This window comes from Balaenoptera ricei, chromosome 5, assembly GCF_028023285.1.
Source record: "Balaenoptera ricei isolate mBalRic1 chromosome 5, mBalRic1.hap2, whole genome shotgun sequence".
Lineage (NCBI taxonomy): Eukaryota > Metazoa > Chordata > Mammalia > Artiodactyla > Balaenopteridae > Balaenoptera > Balaenoptera ricei.
Window position 1 is genome coordinate 139,054,211 of NC_082643.1, and position 21,939 is coordinate 139,076,149.

The 21,939-nt window shown below is 50.4% G+C and overlaps 1 protein-coding gene across 5 annotated transcripts in view; it reads left to right on the forward strand.

Moving 5' to 3' along the window:
- The window catches only part of TBC1D14 (TBC1 domain family member 14), a 101,913-nt gene that overhangs the window by 78,785 nt on the left and 1,189 nt on the right, over positions 1–21,939 (forward strand). For 3 of the 5 annotated variants that reach the window (XM_059923645.1, XM_059923647.1, XM_059923646.1), the window contains 5 exons: positions 1,419–1,490; positions 2,186–2,314; positions 4,843–4,952; positions 16,555–16,813; positions 20,399–20,668. In XM_059923645.1, the coding sequence (XP_059779628.1) occupies positions 1,419–1,490; positions 2,186–2,314; positions 4,843–4,952; positions 16,555–16,813; positions 20,399–20,464 (636 nt within the window). In that variant the 3' untranslated portion in view covers positions 20,465–20,668. Of the gene's footprint in view, positions 1–1,418; positions 1,491–2,185; positions 2,315–4,842; positions 4,953–16,554; positions 16,814–20,398; positions 20,669–21,939 lie in introns of those variants that run through there. The other 2 variants (XM_059923643.1, XM_059923644.1) reach the window with 2 other exon arrangements.

A 21,939-nucleotide genomic window follows, 5' to 3' on the forward strand; every position in this document is an offset into this window, starting at 1 on the left:
GCACCGAGGTCCAGCCTTTCCCAGACCCAGGCCCCAGAATGTTTTCCATGGAACATCTCTTGGGGATTCGGCATCACTGACTTTGAGAGTCACCGGGTGATTATCTTGGTGCCGAAAGACGTGTTCAGAAGAGGAGGAGGAGAGCTTTAGGGATCTCTTCCGGGTGAGGTTGGGGACAAATGGCTTTTCTCTTTGCTCTGGGTTCCTTCGGGTGTGTCTCTCTCAGTCTGTGGTTCCCAAAGTTCTAGATTTCATAAATGGGCAGTATTAAAAAAAAACAAAGGGGGAGTGTGGGGAAACTATGAAATGTCCAAAACAAGTTAAGGACATTTAAAATACGGAACTGCCATCTACTAGTACCATATTTTCATCAAACAAAGGACATTTAGCACCAAAGTTAGAGGGACATAATCAGAAGGGTGGTGGAAAATCTTTTAAGTTAAGAACATTTAGCTTTAAGGAAAGTTCAGTATAGTGCTTTTGCTTTTTTCTCATTTGGCCTTAGACCAGATTTCACTTGGTGACAGTCGACACTAGTCCTCAGGTGGACATTTGATGCTACCACAGGGTCCCTCCTTGTCCCCCCTTCTCTTACCCGCTTAGCCCTGGATGTCGTCTTTTTACCCTCCCATTGCTGTTTGCTTTTGTCCCTCTGTGATTCGGAAGTGCCTCTTCTTTTTACACGTCAGGATGGGATGGCTGGGCCATGGCACTCTCGTGCAGCCACACGGTAGACGCGCACAGTGAGCACATGATGTGGGCCGAGCCCATCAGCCCAGTGTCTTCAGACACGTTAGCATCGGTGCGACGCACCTCTGTGCTCAGTTAGCAAAAAGAAATTCCAACACTTAAATTTTTGGAAGAAGTTACAGGAACAGATGGAAATCTTGGAGGGATGGGAGAGCTGGAGAATGCTTAGAATAAAAAGGTAGCTATTAGGACTTAAGAATTAGAGTGTATCTCCTGCACCTGCCATGCTGAAAAATACAAAAGAAACACAGACAGTGGCCGTTAGGGCAGAGGAGGCAGAAAGGGTGGTCAGGAGGGGGGCGTGCTGGGGGGGCAGAGCGCCGGTGGGCACGCACCGGCTCTGAAGAGCCTGGGTACCTGGTCACCTGCTGAACTTGCCAGGGAACTACAGTTACACAGCAGCAGCCAAGCTGAGGGAGTAGATCTAGCGCAGCGCTCACACCTGGCCCACCCGCTCAGCGCAGCTTTGTAGGCGGAGCTACAGATGACCTGCTCAGCTGTGGGTTGGTAGGCGGTGTTTGTCCAGTCACGCGATACGCGCCGAGCTGCTAAATAATGCTTGGCAACGAGTTCTGCTCGGAAACAGCAGGCGTGCCTGGTGGCGGCGACATCCATCTCCCAAGCACTAACACGGCTGACGCGTGTCTCTGGTGTGTTGGTCCCTGTAGGGTGGCCCGTACCACGACATGTTGCACAGCATTTTGGGCGCTTACACTTGTTACCGACCGGATGTGGGTTATGTAAGTGAACTTTTCCAATATTTTATAATGTTCTCCTCTAGAGAGAAAGTCACAATATTGCCCGGCGCATCGTAGCTGCGGATGTCGGGTTGAATGCCATTTTTTGTTGGGTATGGAAAGTCTCACGGTAAATGACCTGCCTCAGTTTCCTCGTAGAGAAATGGAGCTGACGTGGCCGCTCTGTGGCATTGACTACGTTTTAACTGGGTTTGATTTTCATTTTTTGCATGTGATTTTTTTTCTCAGCGTTAAATCAGAAAAGCTTTTAGCAGTAACAGTTTCTAAAACTATGCTGCTGACGTTGCTGTGGCTTAGCAGACGTGTGCATGCATGGCTTTAGACAGAGCGACGCGTTCGCTCAGACGTACATTTCTGCGGCACCGGGAAGCTGTACCTTCTGCAGGGCAGCATGTCAGATGCGGGGTGGGGGGGGGCGGTTATGGTTTCCCACGTGTTAGGGGTGGGACTGACGGAGCGCACACAGGCGGCTGGCGCGCCAGGGCGCTGGTTCCGAGTCAGGGCAGGTCGGGATCCATGAGGCTGTCGGTCCAGCCTCTGGTGGGTGGCGATGGGTGGGCGCAGTGTGGGACCTTCCAGCGTGAGGGTGCTTGGGTTCCTCTTTCAATAAGATGGAAGAGCTGCTCTGACCGTGGTGGCTGCCGTTCGTTTAACGCCCCTTTCTCTTCTCCTCTCAGGTTCAGGGCATGTCCTTCATAGCGGCCGTGTTGATCTTGAACTTAGATACTGCAGATGCCTTCATTGCTTTTTCTAATCTTTTGAATAAACCCTGTCAAATGGCGTTTTTCCGAGTGGACCACGGCCTTGTAAGTATCCCCTGTGTGTGTTGTGCCCTGGGTGCTGTGTCCTCACACAGCAAGCGTTGCCTAATCATTCTCTTCGGCGGGAAAAAGAATGCATTCTCCCTCCACTAAGATACTTAGAATAAGTCGCCCTAGGTAACATGGCGGCTCATTTGGGGCATTGTGTTGGACTTTTAAAAACATGTGGTCAATAGCCATACGGATGAATTTCTTAGTACCTTCTTTCAGAAAGTATTTCTGAAAATACATTCTTCAAGTGAGGGAGGAGGGAGACTCCTGCACAAACGTACACACTTTGTGTCCAAGCAGAAGCTCAGGCGCAGGCCCCACGTTAGGGTCTGTCAAATAGCCCGTCGCACAGTGGGGCCCCGTGGCTGCCCGCTGCCACGCGGGGCTCTGCTTCACGCGGTGGGCTGGTACGCAGGAGGGGAGATGGGATCGAGACCAGCGTCTCCATGGGCGGCGGCGTGTTCAGGAAGGAGTTGGCAGTCCTTGCCCTGGGGAGGCCCCACCTGCTCCTGGCGCGGTGAGGAAGCGAGGCTCGGGAGTGACGGGGTTCCTTCGAGGCGCATAGCTGGTCCGCGACCAGCCGGCCTCGGAACCCCTTCTGCTTCCCGTAGCCCAGACGAGGAGTCACCCGTTCAACAGATCATCAGCTTTTTAGTTAACGTTGTCTTGATTTGCTGATCATTTGTTGATAGTTCACTGATAATTAATTTATCGTCAGTACTTCAGGACCAAAGCGATCTAACAGTTTAGATCAGCTAGGCAGTTTTTCTCCTTAATACCTTAAGGACTCCTGAGTATTTCTTGCTCAGGCCGTACGTACATTTTTTTTTTTTAAAAAGTATTTTAAAGCTGCTGCTGAATGCTGGCTGTGAAGGGAAATGTAAATCGGCAGAGTCCTTCTAGAAGACAGTTTGGTGTTAGATGTCAGTAGCAGTAAATGGCGTCGGTATATAATTCTGCTCGTAAGAATTGGTTCTAAGAAGGTTCAAGTGTGGGCAAGGCACTTTGCACAAAGGTGGTTATTACACGGTTGTTTGTAATTATTCAATAAAATTTAAAATTATTTTTCATTGTGAAAAATGAAAACATTTAAAAATGGGGATTTAAGGGAATGCAGAATGGTTCCTTAAAATCTGGAAATATATCCAGCGCAGTACTGATTGCAAAGCATTGTATTGGAGAAATATTTAAGATAAAATGCTAATTTTTTCAAAAGCATGTAAAACAGAACGTATTCCATAATAGCTACCATATTGAACGATAAAAGGAAGTATACCACAATAGTAACAGCGTTTATGGATGATCTTTATTCATTTCTGTACTTCATAAGTTTTCCACAGTGAGCATTTTACAGATACTACTTTCATAGTCAGGAAAAAACTCTTCATATATAATAAAATGATTTACATCTAAATACCTTCTCATTTTGAAGATGAGACCCCCAGCTTCCTCTTTGGAAACACATGATAAAAACTGCACTTAAACATTTTAGCTTGTATCATTAAGGAAAGATCATAGAATCATAACGTTGAGTGGGACCTGCATTTCCAGCGGGGTTTCTCTGCAGCAGCGCTGTGGACGTTTGGGGCCGGATGGCCGCGGTGGGAGCTGTCCTGTGCATCGGAGGCTGTTTAGCAGAATCCTTGGCCTCTACCCACCAGATGCAGTAGCACCCCTGCTCCAGATGGAGCAACCAGAAATGTCCCGAGGCACAGCCAAATGTCCTCCGGGAGGCACATTCCCCCGAGTTGGGAACCCCCGGTTTACCGTACACGCCTTCGTTAAGATGTGCAAACAACATCCGGGAGTTGCCATCTGCCCACGTGCATCCAGCCTCTCAGATTCGGATGGCTCCCACCCACTTGTAGCTGTTCTTTCTGCTTCAGCACCGCACCGCTGCTCTGTGCATTTCGTTTCCCTGCAAACCCTGTAAGAAGTTGAAAAGCATGTGCTCATAAAACAGGCTGTGGCCGCTCCCTTTCCCTTCAGCGTTTTCTCCCTCAGTGCCTCAAAAGAGCTGCACTTTTGAGCCAGAGCGCTGTTGCCCTGCCTCAGTATCAGCATTATATGCCCTCTGGAAATGCTGCGGGTCGGCAGGGAGGCAGGCGTGTTTTTTGAGATCATTTTCGACAGTTAATTCGGTCCTGGTTCTTAGAAAAGACTGAGCCCATCAGGAGTCAGCCTAGCCTGCGGGACAGGCATGGGTTCAGGGCCCTGCCTTGCCACACGCTGGTGATGTGACCTCATTAGGCAAGCTACGTAACTGCTCTGGGTTTCAGTTATCTACAAATGCAAGAAATAATAAGATATAGTCGGTAACGTTATATGAGGTTAGAGAGTGGGCTTATTTAGAAATTGCCTGTGTAGTGCCTAGTTTCGGGTTGCCGATGAAGGTGTGTGAGAACTTACATACGAAGATGATTGTTAGATTCTAAAGGTGTTAAGTATATTGACTTTTTTGGGTAGATTGGAAACTTGTGCTGATAATGAGTTTATTAGTGTATTTCACATTATCTCCCTAGATGTTGACTTATTTTGCTGCATTTGAGGTATTCTTTGAAGAAAATTTGCCGAAATTATTTGCTCATTTCAAGAAAAACAACTTAACTCCAGACATCTACCTAATCGATTGGTAAGACTGCATTTTTATGTGTTTTCAGAGTGTTTTCTCATCTCCGTGCCCCCATTTTTCATTCCTCACTGCCAGCTTCTCTCAGGGCTCAGCTGAGCCCCGCGTCCTCCCTTACAGTCTCCCCAGCCGCCCTGAGCGTGATACGCCCTGTGTCCTCAGCCCCGTGTTGCTGGTCACCTGCTCAGCTCTGTTGCTCTCTTGAGTACTGCCTGTGACTCTGACTGGTCCTCCTGAGCTCCCTCCAGGGGAGAAGGGTGTCTTGGACTCTCAGTTTCCAAGGTGCCGTTTACCCATTCCTTCTGCGAGACGTCACTAAGCACCAGGTCTGTGCGGGCTCTCCGCTGGGATCGGAGACAGGCAGGCGCTTGCCTGTCCGGAGCGTCTGTCTAGGGGGAGCACACACAGCGAGGCTGAGCAGCATGGGATGAATGCTGTCTCTGGGACAAGGCGGGGACCGAGCCCTGGAGACAGGCCGAGGGGTCAGGTACACAAGGCAACACGGGAGTTTGAGCCAAGACGTGACGTGAGCATGCGGTGCTGCAGCATCATCAGGGCTGCAGCAGTTGGTGTGGTGATGTGGGAGCCTAAAGCACAGGGCAGAGAGTGGCAGGCGAGAGCTCGGGAGGCCGAGTCTGGTGCATCTTGGATGCCAAGCTGAGGAGCTCGGGCAGGATTACCAGGGCCAGAGGGAGCGGTTGAAGGCCTTTGCTTGGGGTGAGGATTGAGGTGCGTTCTGTCGGAAGTGAGTTTTAGGTTAGGGGAGGCGGGGGAGCCTGGAGGCGGAGACAGACGAAGGGAGAAAGAGCAGGGCCTGAGCTGAGGCTGCAGAAGTGGGTGGAGAGTGGTGAGGGAGAGGCGCTGGCGAGGGCAGGCTGTGGTCCCAGGGCAAGCGCTGTGGCCACGCGACCCGTGGGACTGCTGGTGCCACCAGCTGAGATCAGAGCATGGAGGGGCCGGATGCGGCGACACGGCAGCTTTAGGGAGCCTGTCGGACATCGGAGTATACTTACAGGCTTCCAGAGAGTTCCGGGGTGGAGCGGTAGACCGGCAAGTCTTCCCACACAGTGGATGTGGTGGCCTGGGGAAAGGCTGGGATGTCACCCGCAGAGGGCCAGTTGAGAAGGCTGGCGGTAGCCGGGGGAACAGAGGGGGCAGTGTCTCAGGCCCCCACCGCAGGAGGAGTGTCAGCTCCAGAATCCTGCAGTCCCGCCCGACCCCCGGCCTCTCTCGTTACTTATCTGTGGCCTGAGCGAGGGCCATGGAGCCTCTCTGAGCCTGTTTCCTCATCTGTCTACCCAGATGGTTAGCGTTTCAGGGCCTGGTAAGGTCATCACCCTACATCCCCCCACCCTGCCGTGCAGAAGGAAAGATGTACTTCGACCGAAAGGACCGTTTGGGCTCCAGCACTAATTTGCGCAGTGAATCTAAAACTGCTGGGAACGTGTAGCTGGTTTGACTTTTTTTTTTTTTTCGGCTCACTTTTTTCAGGAGACAAAAGGCTTACTTCTAGAAGGTAAAGTCCGAATGTCATCTGAAACGAGGCTCAGTCCCTTAAATAAAGCTGATTTGTCTGCACCCATGGGAATGAGCCTTTGGGACTCTTGGCGTTTCATTGCTTCTGTTCTAAACCCTGAGACTGTTGTGACTCTGCTGAATTCTTGCTGGGAACAAGGGTTTGGAGGTCAGAGCTCATATCTGAGGCCACAAGTGCTGGCGTCACTACAGAATAGTACAGACATCAGGCCATGAAGTGGCCACTGCTGGGGTGCTGGGCTCACCTTTCTGGCTATGCCGGGTGGGAGTGTTTGGGGCCTGCCTAAAAGGCCACCTTAATTTAACCAACAAATGATTTCTCTACACCATGAACAGTCAGCTTTTGCATAGGCTGTGCCTCTGCACCCCTGTTGGTGCACCTGTGCTGTGATTTGACTATGAACCCTGGCCTCACAGATTCCCAGGCCTGGGGCCCATGACCCCTCGGGGAGGGTGTTAGGAGAGGATCACATGGGACCAGAGTCTTCAGCTTCTACCTTATCTGTTTTAGGCCCCCAAGTTAGATTCTTAGGATTCCAGGGTAAAGGGAGGTTTGGAAAACACTGTCCTGGAATAGTGTCTTTCAAACTTTTTTCACCCTGACTTGCAAAAGGAAATAAATTTTATGTTGTGACCCGGTGTGTGGCCATGTGTGCAGCAATGTAATATATATATATATATATATGACTGAGACAGGTTTTAGGAAACAGTACCTAGCCTTTACTATGTGCAGAGCGCTCTGAAATTTCTTATTTTGTTTGTTCAAGAAAGAGCTGGTGCTGATCCACTCTGATGATGTCACAGTGCAAGAGATCGGCGATGGTCACGACGGGCAGTGTGCGGGCGCTGTCCTGGAGCGCGCTCATCTGTTTTCGTTCTAGGCCGAAGATGGCTGTAATCCAGTGGGGGCAGAGGCCAAGGGGACTCGCACTGATTGACTCCAGTGCTTCTCACATGATCTCATTTAACCCTTAGAACAAGCCCTTGGAGTGAATTGTAACACCTCTGTTTTACACGTGAGGAAATTGAGGCCCAGAGAGGCAGAGTGAGACCTGCCCAAGGTATGGCTAGCTGGATGGCACCGCTGGTGTTCAGGCACAAGCCACCTGCTCCAGAGCCTGTGCGCTTCCCCACAGAGTCCCCTCTAAGGGATTTAGTTAGACGCATCAGCACTCTGATGAGAGAGTGTGCAGGGTGCGTCAGACACGTGGGCACTGAACGTGGAGCAGAGCACTGGGTGTCTGAATGAAAGGGAGCTCCAAGGATTCCTCTCCTGAGACCTTTGTGATGTGATGTAGTTGGTGCCTGATGCCTCGTGAATGCTGCCCGCTGTGCTTTGATGCCTAGGCCTCTGCTGGTGTTGGCTTATTCTTCGTGAAGTGCTTGACTGCTTTCTAGAATTCGGACCAAGTAGAACATTGCCTGTATCTGCAGTCCTAGCGCAGGCCTTTAGTAACTATTTAAGTTGAATGCATTCGTGATTTATTCCTTGCAGTCCACATTTATAGATGGTCTGCAGTGATTCAGGCTCTTGGTAAAAGCTCAGATCAGAAACGGGGTGGGCAATGGGAAGGAGGCCCAGGGAAAGAGCAGGTGTTGCTCAGGACCTGCCCTAGAAGCTGGCATTTCAGAGACATTCCTTGCTTTGTTTCACCTTCACAGCATCTGGAGCAGGTCCGTCTTAGCACAAAGGAAGCCACCGAGGCCCCTTACCCAGTGTCACCCCCGTAGTGCGCGGTCCAGATCGGTCTCTCTCCAGAGCTTTTGCTTCTTCTGCTACATCACATCACTTTCCCAAAGCCACGTCTACACCCCTGACATCAGGGCCTGAGTTGCACACGCCTGGTGGAGCTGCACTGTGTGTGTGGTCTGCAGAGGGTGCTGGTAGCTGACTCTCCGTGTCCATGTCGGAGGGCTGTGGAGCCCCTGTGGTTCGGCCGCCGAGCGTCCTGGGTGAGCTGTGTAGGTGCTCAGATTAGATGACAAAATCTCCTTTCCTGCCCCGCCGTCTGCCCACCAGAGGCCATCTAAGAATTGTCCTTCTTCACTCCCAGGACAGTTTCTCCACCCCCTGGATTATAACATTGTAACTTTATAGGACATTGTCTTGCCCAGTTTGAGGGTTATTCTTCCAGAATCCTCTTTTCTCTCCCCTCCACCCCAGCAGTTGATTCTTCTGTCCATCACGGCACCGACCCACTGAGAGCATCGTTGGTTTCTTGCTGCTCCGGTGACAGACTGAGCTTTGTCAGTCCCCTCTGTGTCCCTAGTGCCTGGCCCCGTGCTGGGCTCAGAGTCCTAGAGCCAAGAACGCATCTGTTCCTGAGGGGCCCTTCCTGGGTTTAAAATCCATGGAGTCCAGCCCGAGGCCCACTCGGGTGCTAGCCTCCCCACGTGAACTGGGGGCTGCCGTCTACCCAGTGTTACAGAGACTTCACAGCTGAGACTTAGATTCACTTGCCGATGCCGCCTTCCTGGCAAGGGGTCTTGTTTAGTGTGCTTGTCGCTCTTCTTTGCTCACACAGAGACGGGAGGGTCACAACAGGGTCTCGCCCGCTGTGCTCATCTTCCTACAGAGTTTTGAGTGTTCAGGCAGAGGACTGACACGTGGTCATTTAACTTACCAAAACATTTCCCACTGCTGTCAAACGGCAGAATTATTCGGAGGCGTGAGTAGGCTTTGTAATATATAATCCTGAGTTAGTAAAAGAGTCAAGCAGAACTTTCTCTATCCTGATTAATGTTTCTTGAATGACGTTTGGTGATACTTGGAGATCCTGTCATTACACTCAGTCTCTACCTTAAAGGCAGGTTCAAGGTGAAATTACTGTCGGAAGATTTTAGTTTCCATCGCATCTTGCATACATTTCACCATTAGCTTTTATTTATTTTATTTTTAAATTAATTTATTCATTTTATTTTTGTCTGCGTTGGGTCTTCGTTGTTGCGCGCGGGCTTTCTCTAGTTGCCGCGAGCGGGGGCTACTCTTTGTTGCAGTGCGCGGGCTTCTCATTGCGGTGGCTTCTCTTGTTGCGGAGCACGGGCTCTAGGCGCACGGGCTTCAGTAGTTGTAGCGCATGGGCTCAGTAGTTGTGGCTCGCGGGCTCTAGAGCGCAGGCTCAGTAGTTGTGGTGCACGGGCTTCGTTGCTCCGCAGCATGTGGGATCTTCCCGGACCAGGGCTCGAACCCGTGTCCCCTGCATTGGCAGGCGGATTCCCAACCACTGCGCCACCGGGGAAGCCCCTCACCACTAGCTTCTAACCTCCGGGTCTGCCTGAGAACTCCTCCAGGGTGGGGCTGTCTCGCTGAGCTCTCGGCATCCGGAGCAGCATCTGGCCCGCGCGGGGGCCTCCTCAGCGCGTGTGGAGGGCTGGAGGGGGGTTCCAAGCCCGCAGGTGGGAAAGCTGCTCGCAGGAAGGGCCCACACGGCCTGTGGTCACCAGCGCACCGCAGCCTGGCTGGGATGGAGCCTAGGTGCTAATGCAGGGGTCACATTGTTTACCTACTGCTTGGTGCTGGCACCTAAGGTGAGAACACCTTTGGGCTCAAGTTGGAGGGTGCTCTGGGGGCTCAGAGGTGGATCCGGCTGATGGCTTCCAGGACTGGGGCAGGGGTTGGGCTTATTAATTAAGTTTGAACCGACACACATACAACTGCCTTCAATTTTTTAATGAATGCAGCTCTGCGTTGGGTGTTTAATGTTGTTTTATTTAATCCTCACAAAATCTTAGGAGGCTAGGTAGTTATCTAGCAGCGTCTTCCCTGCTTGTCTGAGTTTCTAGAGCGCTGGGAGCACCATGGTGGGGTTGGGAGTGGGGTTCAGGGCCACTTCCTAAGCCAGCTCTGGGGACAAAGGCTCATTCTTAGGAACTGGTCAGGGTGGGAAAACTTGGGCACAGCTGGAAATCGGTGATGTCAGGCCCTGAAGGTCCACGTCTCTGATGGTGGCTTCTCCATGAGGGAGACTGCTAGGTGACCTTTGCTCTTTTACCTCACGCTAAGTCTGTGTTCCTACAGCCTCCCTTTATTTGTGGTTTCTTCCCCTGTAAAATGGAGACGATTGTTGTACTTCCTCAAGGAATAACCTGGGTAATCCAGGTAGGAGCTTATAAAGCAGCGCCCAGCCCCGGGAAGTGTGTGCTTCCTGGCGGCTCTGTTTTACTCGCAGCCAGGGCCTGTGAGGAGCAGACCCGGGTGGGTGTCCGTTCTCCCACCACTGGTTTCTGAGAAGGAGCTTCGCCTCCGTGCCCGGCTTAGGAAGTGATGGACTCCCTCCCCGTCTCCCTTCCCTGACTGTGCCCCCTGTTTGCAGGCAAGCAGTTAGATTAGGCTTCGCCAGATAAGAATGCTTTCTGGAAATTGTGAAGGCTTGACAGGGCAGAAACTGTTCCTCTTACATTAAGGGGGAAATAGATACACACCATTTGTGTTTGTTGTCTTTTATGAGCCTATAGCCACTTCATCAGTTTAGCAATATGAAAAGACCTTTTTTTGCATTAGTTGAATCGGTACCTGAAACTATCATCTTTGATATACAGTGCAGTAATATGCAGTGGTCCAGGGGAGAAAAGCAAACATGTCTTGGGGGGGAAGAATCCTCGAATTCTCTCTTCCTCCATGGGAGAAGAACACCAGCAGTCCCGGGAAGGCCCGTGGGGCTTTCACCGTCCGCCCCTGTTTCTTCCACACGCATCCTGGCTGGAGCAGGAAGAAGCCTAGAGTACACCTTGCAGGACTGCAGGCAGGGCGGGCCCTTTGCACACAGCAGCCCTCGTGTTCCTGGGCTGTGGGCTGTGGGCTGTGGGCTGGTGCGGCTCACCTCAGCCCCACGGGAGCTGAGTGGCTCTTCACCCGCACGAATGGAGTCTGATTAACCACTCTTCTGAGAGGAAACCAGGAGGGCATTGTTTCAGTGTCCTATTCACAGCTGGTTTTGAGTCTAAATGTGGTTTAGAATACAGTCAAGCATTTGAAAGCTGCTGGTAATGAATGGTTTTCCAGTGAAAGGGGAGATGGGAGGAGAGGGCGGGAGCCTGAGGACGCTGGAGCACATCCGAGCGGCCCTGCTTGAAGGGGAGGGGGGAGGAGAACAACCTCGCTGCTCAGGGGCTGGCCGTCCAGAGCAGGAGACCGGGAGGCAGTGACCCTGGACTCTTGGTGTCGAGCAGGAGGTGGCCCGGGCTGGATCCCAGGGGGGCCGGCAGCTGACTGCTGGGAGGCCTGCCAGAGCCTGTGAGGCTCAGAGCACAGAAGGTGGCTGGGGTGGGAGGTCCATCCCCATTCGATGAATGTTATGAAAGGGATGTATGAGGTGCAGTGTGAACATCTAACGGGAGAGACCCAGCCTAGCCCAGGGGCCAGGAAACGGCCTTCCCAGAGAGGGTCATCTAGGCTGAGCTGTGGATGAGTAGAGATTTGCCAGGGGAAAATTTTTAAATGTTTTTCTTTGAAAGGCACATTTTATTTAAGATACAGTAACATTCAAGGCCTTAAGAATTCCATTTCAGTACCTAAAAAATAGTAAATGATAGTGTATGGCACAGTTCATACTTTTCTGCATGAAGTATGTGCGTGGTGATCAGTTCTCAGTCTTATTTGACTTTTCAGCAGCATTTGACATTCTTCACTCTCTGATTCTAGAATACTTCCTTTATCTGATACCATCTATACACAAACTGTCGCCAGCCCAGAGCCCTCTGAACTCCAGATGAATTCATCTATCCGCTTGGATGTCTGGCTTACCAACTTAACGTGCCTCAAACTCAACTCCTGACCTTCCTGTCCAAACCAGCGATCCCACATCTCCTTAAACGAGAACTCCATCCTTTGAATTGCATCTTAGACCCCTTCATTGCCTTTCTCGTGAGACACGTCCATCACAGAGTCTGTCCACAGTCTCTGTGCTTCAGGCCGCCTCCACTGCTGCCGTGCTGTGCTGACCTGCCTGATTGTTTCAGTGGTCGCCCAGTGAAGCCTGCGTTCCCCTGCAGGCGCTTCCCAGCACAGGGGACAGGCCCCTCCCCTGGTCAGATGCTCCACTCATAGAATGAGACCTGCAGGCCTTGTAACAGCCTGTAAGGTCCTGTGTGCTGGGCCCCTGGGCCCCACGGGCATCCTCGTGTTCTCCCCTTGGCTGTTTTTGGCTTCAGCCCAGCGGCCTCCTTGCTCTTCTTTGCATGTGCTGGGTTTACTCCTGCCTCAGAGCTCGTGAACTCACCGCTTCCTCTGTCTGGATACTTCCCTGACCCTTTCTCGTGCCTTGCCGCTTCCTCTTCGGGGCTTTATGGAAGTGTCACTTTTCAGTGATGCACTCTCCTTGACCGTCCTGTTTACACACCCAAACTGGCAGTCCCAATCTCCCACCCCTGCTTCTATTTAAATCAACATCTGACATTCTGTGCATATCCTTTCCACCCCTGAGGGCAGGGAAACTTGTCTGTTTTGTTCAATGCTGTATAGCCTCAGCACAAAGAACAGGGACTGGCATAGAGCAGGCTTTGAAAAATATTTATGATGAATGGACTGACCTGATGAGAATCAGCAGGGCTCAGATCTCAGAAGTTACCTCATGGAGTAATGGGAATGCCTAGGATGGTTGGCAGGATCGAGCAGATGGGCATCACAAGCATTAAGGGTGGCGTTCCCTTTGTTTTTTCTTTTTGGGGTGGGCTTGGCTTGGCTGTAGTTTTTATATCTTATTTATTTATTTATTTGGCTGTGTTGGGTCTTCGTTGCTGCGTGTGGGCTTTCTCTAGTTGTGGCGAGCAAGGGCTACTCTTTGTTGCGGTGCGTGGGCTTCTCATTGCGGTGGCCTCTCTTGTTGCAGAGCACGGGCTTTAGGTGCGTGGGCTTCAGTAGTTGTGGCTCACGGGCTCTAGAGCACAGTCTCAGTAGTTGTGGCACACGGGCTTCTTTGCTCCGCGGCATGTGGGATCTTCCCGGACCAGGGCTCGAACCCGTGTCCCCTGCATTGGCAGGCAGACTGTTAACCACTGTGCCACCATGAAAGTCCAGTTTTTATATCTTAAGTTCATCCTAAGTTCAGGGTGAGTTTTTTGAACTTTGAACCGTTGACTTACCACAAATGCTACCTGCAAATAATCTGTATTTGCCAACTCAGTAAAGCAAATGGTTGATAACAGCTTGATTGGTAAATTCTTGTGAATTTTTAAAAAAATGTAAATTGAAGATGATTAAATTAATCATACTTCTGAGTTCATGGTAAACTAGTGTCACTGTCTCATGCAAGGCTCCTCTTGTTTGTCTGTAGTTATTCCTTTTTATCCCATCCCCCCATTCCATTCCCTATAGACAGTACTTCTAATGTGTTTAATATATATCATTTTTGGTATACATTTTTTTTAAATGTAATAATAACACTTGTATAGAACTTACTGTGTCCCAGATGAATGTGGCATTCTTCATCATTTGTATGTTGGCTTAATTTTATAAAGTTCAAAATATATCTGAAGTAGTTTATGAAGACCCACACACAAATCTGAACTCAAGAATATTATGTTTGAGAAATTTCTTTTGTTGTTTTTCTCCCTCTTTGCCTATAGCCACTCAATTTTCCCATCTTTTTTTGCTTAAGACTCTGCTTTTAAGATGTAAAGGTTTGATTTCCACTGCTGAATTGGCAGGTAAGTAGTACTGGGGATTAGGTCAGTTCTTTTTCATTTTTTAAAAATAAAATGTCTTCTAGATAGAATTGATAATGTTCAGACTGAGAGGCGAAACAAAGATCTTGGCTGTCCCTTGAACTGTGTTTTCTAGACTGAGTAATGAGATGGTTTTCTGTTTTTTGAGACAGTAAGACCCTCAGGCTGAAGGTTTGTTGTGCCTTTTAAAGGTAGGTTGTCCTCCTCAGCATGTTGCCTGAGGGCACGTGGCCCACTGTGGACATTCAGGGCATGGGTTCAGGGTCTGGTTCTGTTACTGGTGGCAGGAGCGGGGTGATTTTTCTCTGACATCTGCCTCCCTCCCTCTTCCATCATCTGAGTTGAAATCTAAATTATTATGCCTTTCTTGAACCTTGTGAAGCACTGACGGGGGTAGCCCTGAAGGTTATCCGGGCTCAGCACGCTGTGTGAATGTTCGCTGTGTGAATGTTCCTTCGCAGAGCATCCTGCCAGGGGGAGAGAGGCAGAGTAGAATGCGCCCTGGAGCTCGCGGCAGACAGAAAGCCCGCGCCTGTGAAACCTGTGAGCAGGACTGCCAGCATGGGGTGACATTTCTTTTTTTTTTTTTTAAAGATTTATTATTTATTTATTTATTTACTATATTTATTACTTTTGGCCCCGTCGGGTCTTAGTTGCGGCACGCGGGCTCTTGTTGAGGCGCGCAAGCTCAGTAGTTGCCACACACGGGCTTAGCTGACCCGCAGCATGTGGGAGCTTAGTTCCCGGACCAGGGATCGAACCCGCGTCCCCTGCATTATAAGGAGGATTCTTTACCGCTGGACCACCAGCGAAGTCCCGGTGTAATGTTTCTGGTAGGATCTGTTGTAGGAGAGTGAGAGTCCTGCTGTTAAAGGCCTGGTGACATTACCTCCTGACCAAGGAGTCCAGCACCTGAGCTCAGCTGCCTTCACGGGCCCTGTGGGTCTCGAGTCAGCATGGGCACTAAGGAAATACTGAAACCTGTGGAAAAGTGATTTTGCAGGAGGGCTAGAGAACGCCCCCACTTGTGATGAGGCCTAGTGCTGGGAAGAAGGCAGTGAGAACCGCTAACACCGGTGACATCCTGAAGCGGACTGGGATCTTGTGGACACACTTCCTCAGCAGAGATTGCCGGATGCTGCGCCAGATGCTGCGGATGGCGATGCAGCGGGCGGGCTCCCTGCTCTTGGGCAGTGTCCGTGGGGAAGACAGGAGCAAACGGCTCGCGGGCAAAGCACGGGGGCAGAGCGGGGCCCCGAGCAGGTGGGGGTCAGGAGGCACCCGGAGATGGCACCCGGGCTGCGTCTCACAGCTGCGGGGAGGGCGGATTCACAGAGAATCAGCTTGGCCTGCATCTCGACCTGGACTCGCCTTGCTTTGTGACATAGGCCCAAATCCAGGGTAGAGGTGATTAGTTAGACCTGTTTGCTCACCTAAGACTGTATTTGTTTGGTAGTTTGAATTGTGATCATCACAGTTTTTTAAGGGAATACATATCTGTGTTTCACTTATGTTTTTCATCTGATGGTTTGCATTGCTAAATATAAGATCAGTTTCTTGTAATCCACTGTCAAATTTATTTGGAAAAATTTACTCTGTTCCTTTGCTGACCCCTACTGGGAGAAAAGTGTATGGTACTCTTCAGAAGTAATGGATACTTGTGTATGCTGAATTGTGTGTGTGTGTGTGTGTGTGTGTGTGTATTTTTTGTGGCCACACTGCGTGGCATGTAGGATCTTAGTTCCCTGACCAGGGGTCGAACGTGTGCCCCCTGCAGTGGAGGCGTGGAGTCTTAACCACTGGACCACCAGGGAAGTCCCTGAATTATACATTTCCTTTTACTGTTTTTACTCCCCACCAGACTCTAAGCTCTGTCTGCCTTATTAACCTTATATCTAGCACTTACCTCAGAGTAATAAGCACATAGTAGGTGCACGGTAAATATGTGTTGCACGTAGAAGTAATTGATGTCTAATTCAGAAACTGTACGGTGTTTGAGATTCTCTGTGAAAGCTGATAAAGCTGGGTTTTTAAAAAATTTTTATATATTTGGTTGCACCAGGTCTTAGTTGCGGCAGGGGGGCCCCTTAGTTGTGGCTCAGGGGCTCCTTAGTTGCAGCATGCATGTGGGATCTAGTTCCCTGACCAGGGGTCGAACCCAGGCCCCCTGCATTGGGAGCACGGAGTCTTAACCCCTGCGCCACCAGGGAAGCTCCCTGATAATGCCGTTCTATAAAATGTTTAAATTGACCGTCAGAGTGAATGCAGGCCTAGGGCTTCTCCTCCCCACCGGCAGTGTAAGTATGAAAGTGACTAACTCAGGGAGCATTTTAATGAATTCGACCTGAATTCAGAGCTCTTTCTTTGTGCCATCCAGAATGTGAAAAACTCAAACTTTTTTTTCCAGGATCTTTACTTTATATAGCAAATCTTTGCCCCTGGATCTGGCCTGTCGCGTATGGGATGTGTTCTGTCGTGACGGGGAGGAGTTTCTGTTCCGCACGGCCCTGGGCCTCCTGAAGCTGTTCGAGGACATCCTGACCAAGATGGACTTCATTCACATAGCCCAGTTCCTAACGCGGCTGCCCGAGGACTTGCCTGCAGAGGAACTTTTTGCTTCCATAGCTACAGTTCAGATGCAAAGTCGAAACAAGAAGTGGGCTCAGGTAAGCGGGTCTTTTGTTCTCTATTCCGTAGAGCAATGTCTCAGTAGTCTGATTCAGGAAGTGAGTTATGCGAGTGCCCTTTGAGGAAACAGCCCTCTCTGAAGTAGTTCTTGGGCTGGAAGTGAGGTGACCTGGGCTTGAGGCTCGGCTCTGCCACAGGGGGGTCTTGGGCAGGCGTTTCCTCTCTGGGTCTCTGCCAGAAGAAGGGGCTGGAGAATAAAAGCCTTCCCACCCATTCTGCAGTGGCACTGGGAGGTCAGAACTTCTGGTTTGCCGTCACAGTACTCTCTGCGTGTTAAATAATATTTTGTAAAACAAGCCTTCCCCCCTTTTTTTAAATGTCAGTGACAGAAAACAAAGGGAGCTAACTTGTCCCCACCTCACTGATAAACAAAGGAGGCCCGAAGAGGTGAACTGTGTGTTCTCAGCAGTTGCGGAGGCGGAGGAGGGTGGGGGGAGGAGGGGGAGGGAGGGGAGAGGGGGAGGGCAGGAGGAGGAGGAGGAGGGGGGAGGGAGAGGGGGAGGGTGGGAGGAGGAGGGTGGGGAGGGCGGGAGGAGGGCTTCCTTGGATGTGGGGATATGTTGCTCCGGCTCTAGCAGCTGTTAGCGGAGCAGCTGAGCTGATAGCTGGGGAGCGCATCCACCCTGGCCTGCTGCTTCTAGGTTCCTCGCTTCTCCTCTGGACATCCCTCTTAGGTTTCGTCCCCTGTGGGATTGGCTGGAGTTGTCTGGTTCTAGTCTTGATCATTCTGAAAGGGAAAAAATAAAACCCTGGTTCCTGACCCTGCGCATGCTCAGTTTGCCTGAGCCTCAGGTCCTAGGGGAGGCTTGTACTTGCTCAAGTGTGCCATACGATGCTTGTTCCTGATTAATCTTTCTTATTAGTAGAAGATTTAAAGTACATTGAAAAACAGAATAAAACAGAATAACGAACCCCCATGTGCCTGTCAAATATCCAATCAGTTTCAGATTTCTGTTTTCAAATGTCAGCAGTAGCTTTATAGTTTGCTTAAATCAAGATCCAAATAAGGTCTACACACTGCAGTTGGTTGAAAGGTCTTTTAAGTCTTTTTTTTAATGTATAGGCTACCCACCTTTCCACTTCTCCCTTCCCCCTTTATTCATTGAAGAAACGAGGTCATTTGTCCAATAGCAGTTCCCACCATCTGGATTTTGCTGGTTCTATCCCTGTGGTGTTTTAAAAAATTCATTCATTCATTCATTCATTCATGCCTGCCACGCAGCGCGGCACGCGGGATCTTAGCTCCCCGATCAGGGATCGAACCCGTGCCCCCCGCGGTGAAAGCGCAGAGTCTTAACCGCTGGACCGCCAGGGAAGTCCCTTGTGGTGGTGTTTAACGTGGTCCTTCTACTCTGTATTTCCTGTAAATTGACAGATCTGACGGCTCAGTCAGTTTTCAGGTTTGGCCAGATTACTTCATAGGTGATTAGACTCTCTCTCTTTGATCTCAGTTAGCAGCCTCTTTATTTTTATAACAGCTTTATTAATTTACATACCATAAAATTCACCTTTTTGAAAGTGTACAATTCAGTGCCTGTTTATCTGTTAACCAGAGAGAGGCTCCCCTCTCACCTGGGCCCTTGGTCTGCCTCCCGGGCTGGTCCTCCCTCACCTCCGTGTCCCGTTACATGATGCTCTCTGGCTGGTGGTCTTCCTTCCTATCTGCGGCTTTTGGGAAGGAGCACAGCTGCTATAGTGGGCCCTTGGGTGATACTGTGAAATGCTCCCCTGGTTTTACAGGGCGGGGTGGGCACTATTTTGTGCTTAGTGTGACATGAGTTGCATTTCTGAAATAAATACGTTCAGCTTATAAAAAGGAATGAAGTACTGACTCATGCTACAACATGGATGCACCTTCAAAACATTATGTTAAGTGAAAAAGCCAGACACTAAAGACCACATACTATGTGGTTCCACTCTTACGCAATTTCAGAAAGGGAAATCTGTAGAGACAGGAAGTAGATTAGTGGTTGCCAAGGGAATGGGCGAGGTGGGGGGCAGGGCTGTGATAGCTGGAGGATGGGGTGATGAAAATGTTCTAAAATTGACTGTGGCGAGGGTTGCACATGTCTACGAAGATACTAAAAGCCACTGAATTGTGCACTTTAAATGGGTGAATTGTATGGTATGTGAATTGTATCTCAGTAAAGCCGTTAAAACAACTCAGCTCATGCGTGAGCAGGACTGGCTATATAATTATCAGGGATCTGGCAAGAGGGAAGAAGAGCCCTTCTCTGATTAAGAAATAAATGGGCAACGCAGAATGAAAGTATGGGGCTACATCTTGAAATCCTTAATTAGTATTAGTATTTTTCTGTAAGATTACGGAAAAACCTGAACGAACTTTTTGGCCATCCCGGTATTTCACTGGTCCTTCCCTCTATCCCCACCCTCACCCGCATACCCACAGAGACACGCAAAGAGAGGAGGACTGAATTCAGATCTGTCATTTTGCTCCTTGCATTTTAGGTGAAAATTATTGGTTAAAACCAGGTCAAAGGTTATTAAATAGTAGGACATTCTCTAGTAGTGGGACAGTAATAGGAGTTGGCCTGATGGTAGGCATCAGTGAGTTTATTTAGTTCCAGGGCCCATGGGAATTGTGGTTTATGCACGTTTCTCTTAAATACTGTGCTTAAGGTTAAGATCCTGGTGAGCGTTACAAAACAGTTCAATGTTTGTGTTTGGTTGAAAGTGTCATTTGCTTAGAGGTAGAGAGGGGGACTTTTCTCTACCCTTGGCCCTTCTGTGCAATTTATCTGAAACGCACATAAAATGTTTCTGCTTTACCCCTTGTACTTTGTAATTCAATTAAAGTGGCATAGCGCCTGGCCCAAGTAGTTCAGCACAGGTGCTACAGAGAGTCCCGTGGTTTTGAAGTCAGACAGATCTGGGTTTGCGTCCATATGCGCTGTTTGGCTTTTAGCAGGTCACTTGTATGAGTGTCTCTTGTTCAGGTGACTTACAGTGTTGTGTGGATTAAACAGCTGCTACGCTGGAGGTGCCTGGTGAGCGCCCTGCTTGGCTAGAGTGGGCATGCGATAAATGGGGCCTATTGTTACGTCACGGCTGTTATTAAGCAACCAGAGTGGAATGTAATGTTTTTAAAAACAAAGGTGTTAACTAAGAGCCGAGCACCGAGATGGAGGAGCTAAGTTGCCTTGGGAACTCTCAGGAAGGCGTGCGAGGAGCTGATGTCTCTGAGGCCTTAGAAGGATGCATCGTTTGCTGGTGGAGAGAGAGGGGCAGGGCAGCGGGGGCAGCTGCGTGTGGAGGCCCCGGAGGGCGTTGGCATTCTAGAGTGGGGCCTGCGGGGGCTGGAGCCAGACTGTGGAAGGAGCAGAGCCCTGTAGCCCTGCCTTGACATTGGTACCTGCTGGCTGGTGGGAAGTGGTTGTAGACGTTAGCCCGGCGACGGCGTGGTTGGATCTCCGTGCTGAAGGGTGGGTCTGGATGCAGGCGTGGAAGACGGACCACAGGAGTGGCAGGTGACAGGAGGCTGTCTGGACCTGTGCTCAGTGTGTATTGCAGATCACCCACCGATGTCTTCCTGTGATTCCCAGGTACTGACCGCCTTGCAGAAGGACAGCCGGGAAATGGAGAAAGGAAGCCCATCTCTCAGACACTGAGGCGGCAGGTGGACTTGCGCTCGGCACTGAAGCAGTTCTCCAAGGGGCACCTGTGTTGTTTCAGGCGGACACGCTGGCAGCTCCGAAGAACAGGGGCTATTTTCATGTTTGATTCCTAATGCTGGAGTTGGCCTTAAAACAAAACAAAACAAACAAAAAACTTTTAAAAGAATTAAACCAAGGCTAAGCCTTAAGAAGCTCAGTGGAATGATGGCCATGGCCAAACCACTGCATATTCTGCATGGTTTAAAAATAGGGCAGTGGCTAATCCCCTCCCCTCATTTCAGCAAAAGTTAATTAAATTGTAATGCTTTTATGTCAACTACTGGAAAGTACATTACAATTTTTCATAGCCAGGGTGCATGAGAAATGTTATTTGGGAGACCTCAGAGATGTTATTGGCTCGTATTTACATATTTTCGTCAGAAAGGGATTGCTGATTTAGTTACCGAGATAATCTTTCCAGGGCCGCAGGTCATGTTTTTAAAGCCCAACTACCAAAGATAACATTAGAGGAAAATGGGTTCTCACAGGACAGCCGCTGACGAGTGCGCGTGGGCTCCCTGGGACACGATCTGACCTTCAGGGTGACCTTCTACCACGACCTTTGCCTTGACAAAGTTCCAGCAGGAGGGCTGACAGTGCATGCTTAGGTTCCAGTGGGAGCCCTGCTGTCCCAGAGGCTGCGCCCACGTTTGTCGAGCGGTGGCGGCGAGTTCGAGCAGGAGGAGCCGCGCACAGAGATGCCGCGGCAGTTGAGACGGGCTTAACGCTGGTGGGAAACGGACGGCGGCGGCCTCTCTGAGCCAGAGGGGAGGCAAGAGGGTGCTCAGACCTGCGCCCTCTTGCACCCTCCTGGTTCCCGTGGAGGCCGGCGCAGCACGGCGGGGTCGGGGGCTGCTCCCTTGCTCTGCCAGCGCACTCCCCTTGTCCCCTAAACGGCAGGCGCAGTCCTGCGTGCGGTGATCCCGCCTCACGCACTTGACTTACGGACGGACGCTTGTAAGGACTGAGGAGCTAGCAGCACGCGTCCAGCAGCCCACACGTCTTGCCAGGATTCTCAGTGTCCGTGCCGGCAGCCTTTCCCCCGCGTAGCTGGTTTTCCCCAAGTTCGTTAGCAACTGTTTTGTTCTAGCTTTTCCTTGACTAGTTTGGAGAACTTTGTATTGAGGACTTTGGTTATCCAAATTCAAAGACATGAACAGTTTTGGCACAGAAAAGTCCAAAGGACAGGCCAGTCTCCATGGAAACCAGTTCCATGCTAACGCGTTGGCATGTTGGTCTCTGGCGCGCTCAGTAGGCCAGGTTCAAGGGCACCCGCTGCCTTGCAGCCCTTCTCAGCCATCTGTCCCACCCCCAGGGAGTGCCCCCAGCTGACCTGGTTCCTGATGTCGGGAGCGCCCTCGGCTCTGAGGGCATAGTGCGCGGCAGGGAGATACGGGTTGGGGGTAAAGCCTAACTACGGCATTATTTTT